The sequence below is a fragment of the Colletotrichum higginsianum genome, chromosome 6 (assembly GCF_001672515.1).
Source record: "Colletotrichum higginsianum IMI 349063 chromosome 6, whole genome shotgun sequence".
Taxonomy (NCBI): Eukaryota; Fungi; Ascomycota; class Sordariomycetes; order Glomerellales; family Glomerellaceae; genus Colletotrichum; species Colletotrichum higginsianum.
Window position 1 is genome coordinate 1,353,663 of NC_030959.1, and position 6,000 is coordinate 1,359,662.

At 52.2% G+C, this 6,000-nt stretch overlaps 2 protein-coding genes across 2 annotated transcripts; one reads left to right on the forward strand and one right to left on the reverse strand.

The window, feature by feature from the left end:
• Window positions 1-765: 765 nt before the first annotated feature.
• CH63R_08836 (uncharacterized protein) lies at window positions 766-1,089 on the forward strand (the record flags this gene model as incomplete). The annotated part of the gene is made up of 1 exon (XM_018303810.1): window positions 766-1,089. The coding sequence occupies one exon, from the start codon at window positions 766-768 to the stop codon at window positions 1,087-1,089; it is 324 nt and encodes a 107-aa protein (XP_018155833.1).
• A 346-nt stretch (window positions 1,090-1,435) lies between these two features.
• On the reverse strand, window positions 1,436-4,347 carry CH63R_08837 (uncharacterized protein; the record flags this gene model as incomplete). The annotated part of the gene is made up of 3 exons (XM_018303811.1): window positions 1,436-1,897; window positions 2,116-3,552; window positions 3,610-4,347. The coding sequence occupies 3 exons, from the start codon at window positions 4,345-4,347 to the stop codon at window positions 1,436-1,438; spliced, it is 2,637 nt and encodes an 878-aa protein (XP_018155834.1).
• Between the last annotated feature and the right edge of the window lie 1,653 nt (window positions 4,348-6,000).

Genomic DNA, 6,000 nt, shown 5'->3' on the forward strand with positions numbered 1-6,000 from the left:
TTTTTTTTGGTTTACTTTATAATCATCTTTGAGGGAAAACAAGCCAGGTCTCCGAGCCGGCTTTGGCGATATTGTTTTTAGATTGGGGACCACTGGACAATGACCAAAGTCCGGGTCCGAATGAATGGCACAGGCGACTGCGTCGACATAACGCGCACAGCAACATTCCTTGACCCCCCCCCCCCCTCCTCCATCTTGGCCATCGCCGAATATACAAGCTAGTGACTCGTGATCCTTTTGCGAAAAGCCTCTGCCGAGTGCCCAGCAGTAGGGATACCTACCTGCACGCTATGATATTGATCGTACGTTGAACAAGGTGATTATGTAATAATGGGGCCGGTTTGCGGCCAGTCGGCATGCCGTATCGTGGACCCTTGGATGCCGGGACGGTTTCGAGATCACGACCAACAGCGACGCAGCAGAGCAAGTAAATGTGTTTCTCTTGAGAGTAGCAGCCTGTGGGGAGGGGTGTGGAGGAAGTGCTGATACTTTATCTGTACATGTGAACCTGTGTAGATACATGTTAGGCACTAGACTACCATGGTTCCTACCTCTTTAACTCTCCTTCCCCCTCCTTCCCCCTCCAGCAGTCTATTGCAGTATTTGTTTACCTTTTCTAGCACGAGAACCCCCCTCTCCCCCTTTGAAAAGATAAAACAGGGGGTATAGTCTTGGTATGTCATCTCCGATGCCTCAGCGCGCAAATATTTGTAACACATCTGGCTGACCCTACCTACTCTTTACTCCAGCAGACTGGGTTTCAAGATGGCAGATTCAACCAACCCCGAAGACACCAAGATGACCGAAGATACGGTGGCCATAGTTGCCACCCCGTCCGCTGTCACCGATGAGTCTGCCTCTCTCGAACAGAGGAAAAACGTGCTCGTCAACGAGTTGATGGAGATTTTCACCATCGGAGAGGACATCACGCTGGACTGCCTCCGTACAGAGGTTTTCGACCAGTTTCTCCAGCAATATCGCCATAGCAAGGACGACCAGAATGCGCTGCAGGGAATAAGACCCGTCCGACGAACCTCCAACGGGACCTGCTGGAGCTGCCGTGCCGGTGGCGATGGCACAGGAGGATGAGAGCATCCTGCGGTCCAATGCCATAACTGGGAACCTGGACTACGAGACACACCCAGTATGGCAACAAACTCGCCGTGGCCGTTCTGAACCACCACGCCTTCGCCTTACACACAGTCACAGTCACAGCGAGAGTCTCTCTGAACTTTTGTCACGATTGTCATTGGGAGATTCTCCCTCGGCTGCGGCGCGAGGCTGATAGGCCAGAGACTGCGAGCGTACCGGAAGTACGAAGATGACGATTGGGAACCGAGGAGGAATGTTAGGCCATGGGCCTGCACCTTGGGGTGCCAATCTTGTATTGTAACTTGGTTGTATTCTTCTATGTGCGACCGTCCTCGGTCGCCAACTAATCATATGTTTCCTCCCCAGCGACTGAGGCCTTGGTCACCATCATCGTCGCTCCGTTCTGTACCTTCATGGGAATCGTGTTGGCGATATCTGCGTCAACAGCGGGTGTGATAGCCTGTGCCTGTCCAGCATGGCTTCCGTTGCGAAGAGGTAATCGCAGCAGAAGACTGGGTTCGGGCGCTGCTTTGCGGAATTGTAGACAACTCTGTCGCGCGATTGTTTCGGTATATAGCATATTCTTTTTGCCCATTTCCGATGGTGATGGTTGTACGTGCCGCTGAAGAGATCCCTGCTTTCGCCGCACTCTTCGCAGTGCCAGATTGGCAGAAGCTGTGTCCCCTCGATTTCCGCTGCCGCCGTCACAATCGATTGGCAATCCAGGACGTGTCTCTCGTAATCGCCTGCTGGTGTCGATGCGTCGCAGATCGGACATTTCCAGACCGTCTCCGGGTGCTGATTCCTGACGTGGTCGTATTGTTTCATTGGTTTCCGTGGAATTTGGCAGTTGCATGTAGTGTCGACGTGCTGGTACATGTGTCCTCCTAGTCTGGCTTTGTGTTCCACTTGTATGCTTCTTGTCTTTTCTCTGTTGCATCCCTGGTCCAGATGGATTCGGATTCCGCTGGGACGGTAAAAACAGCTGCAGTTGCATTGAATGATGGCGTGCCTGTGGTGAACCTTGAAGTGGGCGATCCAATCCTTTAATGCCATGTTGTTGTTTATCTGGCAATCGCAGAGTCGCGTCTGGTTTCCGCTTGCTGCGTCCTGCATGTCCTGAACGGAAATCGTCATCCAGTGTCCCCTGGCTGCCTCCTCATTTCCGGTCTCAGGGACGTTTGCGATTTCTGCCCTGATCAGTGCCTCGTCTCCGGAGACAAACGCTCTGTCTTTCTGGGGCGCTGTCTGTCGTCCCATTGCCATTCTGTAGGCCTTGTTGATCTTGATAGCTTTTTCTTCGTCTGTGTCGTCTTGTAAGGTTTTCCAAGCTTTGCGCAGAGCGGTTCCTATTTCGCCTCTTGTGTTTGCCGCCTGTCGGTCATTCTCAAGTTGGAGGTACATCAGGAGCGGTTCCTGTCGTACGACTGGGTCGTAGTTGCGACTCGGGTCACGCGGAAAATCGGCAATGTGCGACACAAGGTGTGTTGCGCGCGATTCCCGCAAATGGTATTGTGAGGTGCCTGTCTTGCGGAGACAGTACTCGCAGTGGAAGTGAGTGTCGGCATGCTTGTCGTTCATGTGGTTCCCGATGTTGTCCAGCATTGTGTCGCAACCTGGCACCATGCATGGGTCCAATCCCGGTGCCGATGCCTGTCCCATGTTGTCGTCATGTTGCCGTTTCTGATGGATGGCGAGTGACCGTTGATCCATGTGCAGGGGTCCGTCTTCCGGGCAGAATTCGCACACCACGTCTGCGTCCTGAAGGTACTCCTCGAAGGCTTCCATATCAGGAACCAAGCTTGAATGAACTGCCATTTCCTCCCCGTGTTTCTCCGTCCAGTGGTGAATGCATTCTACTAGGTCTTTGTAACTTGCTGCAATTGTGTAGCAGTCGGGGCACATGTCGGGTCCTCGGTTTTCGATATGGATGAGCGTGAAATCGAAATCCGCCTTCTGTCGCTTTGGGCTGCTCTGATCAATTTCGGATTCTGCGTCGTCGTTGTCGGTGCTGGCAGATCTTGCTCTCTTGTTTGCTTTGTCCAGCTGGTGTCGATGCCATATTTCGTGCTCCCTTGCCGTCAATTCGGTGTAACAGATTCCGCTTCCTGGGGTTACGTTTTTGGTAGAGTGTATCTCTTCCCAGTCGTCGGATCTGTAACAGTACAAGCATCTGGTTTCTCTCCGGGTTCCGCGCCAGGTGTGAAAGTCTGCCCACCATTCGCCTTCAGCTGATTCCTCAAACAGGCCGTCTTCCTCCTCGTGGTTTGTCTGCCAGTGCCAAATGATGGAATCAACCCATTCTGCCTTGACGTAGCATTTCGGGCATTCGTACAGTTTTGGCGGGGGCGGCGTATTTGCGCTTGGGGTTGCATTCTGTGTTCTGTGCCTGAACCGCAGCAGACTGGCCTGTCTGCCCATCGTGGCGTTCATGTGTTCCTTTGTGCCGTGCCGGGCTGCCTGCCAGTGCTGCCAGAGCCCTGTGAGGGAATCGAAGAATTAGTTCGTGTTGCACACAACGCAGGTGATGTCGATCTGATCCAGTTCTTCGATAATGGGCGGTCCTCTTCCGTCGTCAAGGCGCTTCAGCTTCGCTGATTCGCGGATTTCACCTCGCATCATTGCAGTAAGTAGGCGCTCCCATTTTTCGTTCTGATCTTGCCTTGATTCATTTTCTCGGATGCGCCATTGATTGAGAGTCATAACAGCCTCACCTCCCTCGATAGGCGGAATTAGGGTGCGCTTGTGATCCTCGATGTTGGCCACACCTGAGATATTGTGAATTTCCTGCCCCCAGTGTCCCGGTTTCTTCATGTGGGATTCCTTGAATTTTTGTGCAGGTTGGTATGGCGAGTTGCGGAGGGACTGGATTTTTGCAGTAATGTATGAGTCGATGTCTGGGCAGTTCAATGGCATTTCCTCTAGGAATTTCTTCGTTAGGGCTGGAGCGACTTTCCTTATCATAGTAATGTCAACGTGTGCTCTAATAGCAATAATAGAAGACAGTTCTGCATTATCGCTTTCGATAGGTTGCCGGCGGACATCGTTGTAGATGGTGGATGCGCTCTGGTTCTTGGTAGCATAATGCTTCAATTTTCGGCCAACATCTCCTGCCAAAGCTGCGATTTTCTCTCGCGGGACTTCCTCTGCAGCATTGTTGATGATCTGCGCTGCGGTTGCGGCATATTTGCGGATGTGATATTGTCTATCATATTCGTTTTCGTATTGCTCGCGCTTGCGGGTTTCGTCCGTCATGGCTCTGGGTTTCTCCCAGCGGCAAGCTGCGCTTGAAAATCGGAGCGTGGTGTCTGGGAGCGATTCGTGATCGGAAATGAGTATTATGATATGTGGGTAGTGGGAGGTGGTCGTAGGTGGGTTTGTTGAATGTTTTTGTGAATAGGCAAGTCTCCAAGTGAGATGGAAATCGTGATGAAGGTGAAAATGAGTGATAATGATGAGAGTAGGAAAAGGGAGTGTGTTTTGGATATGAGAGTGAAGGGGAAAGAGCCTTTTTTGTGGAGCAGGTTCTCAATTGCTCCTTCCCTCAGGGCAGCTGCAGCTATTGTGTTGCTGTTGCTTGTTCACTTGGGTTCTCGATCGTCGTCTGCGCGAGGCCCTCGTCTCGTCCGCGTCTTTCGGATGTTTGGCAGTGGGGCTTCCGGAGGTCTTCCGGGTCGCCGGGTCCGCTCTCGGCTGGTTTCCTCCTGTGGTTCTATTTCCTCACTTTCAGGCAAGTCAATTCTGCAGGTTTAACTGGTTTCTGCCAGTCAAGTTCGTGGACTAAGTTGCTGGCATTTTGCATAAGCAGTTCCTGCGTGTACTACATGTTATCTTAAGCGCTGTATCCTTTCTATCTAACTAGATACTTAGTTAATAGTTTACTAGCGTTTTACACTGTTTGTCTCTTTGTTAGCTTCTTAATTTAATATAATTTCTATTTGTTATTATCCCCTTTAATATATCTTAGGCCTAGTTTTAGTAGCTGTTAGTAGTATAGATCTTACCCTGCGGCGGTGATGCCCGGCCGCCTACCTTGGGCCGTGAGGAGCGAGTCCGGGGTTTTTTTTTTCTGCTTTACATTCGTGCGAGGCCTTTTACATCGTCGCTTCCAGCCCCGGACGCTTTTCCCACTGTGAATTTCTCTCCCATGGATTTGTTTTGCGAAAACGAACCTAGATTCACTGTGTACCTGTACGACATTCGAGAGAACGAATGCCCTGGGTTACGCATCTCGAGCACCAGGTGGGTGGGTTTCTTGAAGTCCCCACCTCCGTGCAAGAAACTGTCATCCTTGTCGTGCCTGAACCAGAATCACGGGATCTCCGTGCCGAGCGAGACTCGGGCGTCGGGAAACGGAAACCGGGCTCTGGGCGGCGGCGGCGGCGGCGGCGGTGGTGTTGGGCTCGCGTCACCGTTGGACTTGGCTCTGCTTGGCGAGGTCTTGTCTTGAGAGGGGGTTTTCTGTTGGCACAGCGTTCAAGAGATGAACGACGCTCTGGTTCCTCTTTTCTTTTCTTTGATCGTGTCCCGCTTGGACCTGGAAAACTCCGATATCGATGGTCAGAATTTACACAAGGTATCCCCCCAATGGTTCAGGGGAGGGCAGCCAGCCGACTTCCAGGGCAGCTGAGGCTTGTTGGCCGGGTCCGGTTGCCGGGGAGAGAACAGAAACAGGGGGGGAGGATTGGCAGCTTCGTTGGAGGGACGAGACACGAGACGAACTGCTTCTTCTTTCTTTGGTCCCGAGCAACCGAGAAGCTAAGTTTTGCGGACACTGTGCCGTAGCAGAGGATGTCTTTCATCCCTCTCATCCCCGTGCGCTAGAGTTTCTTGTTGAGCGTTTGTTGGCCCGAGGACAGGACAACGCCGCGCGGGCTTAGACCGGATCCGACCGAGTTTCCGTCTGGG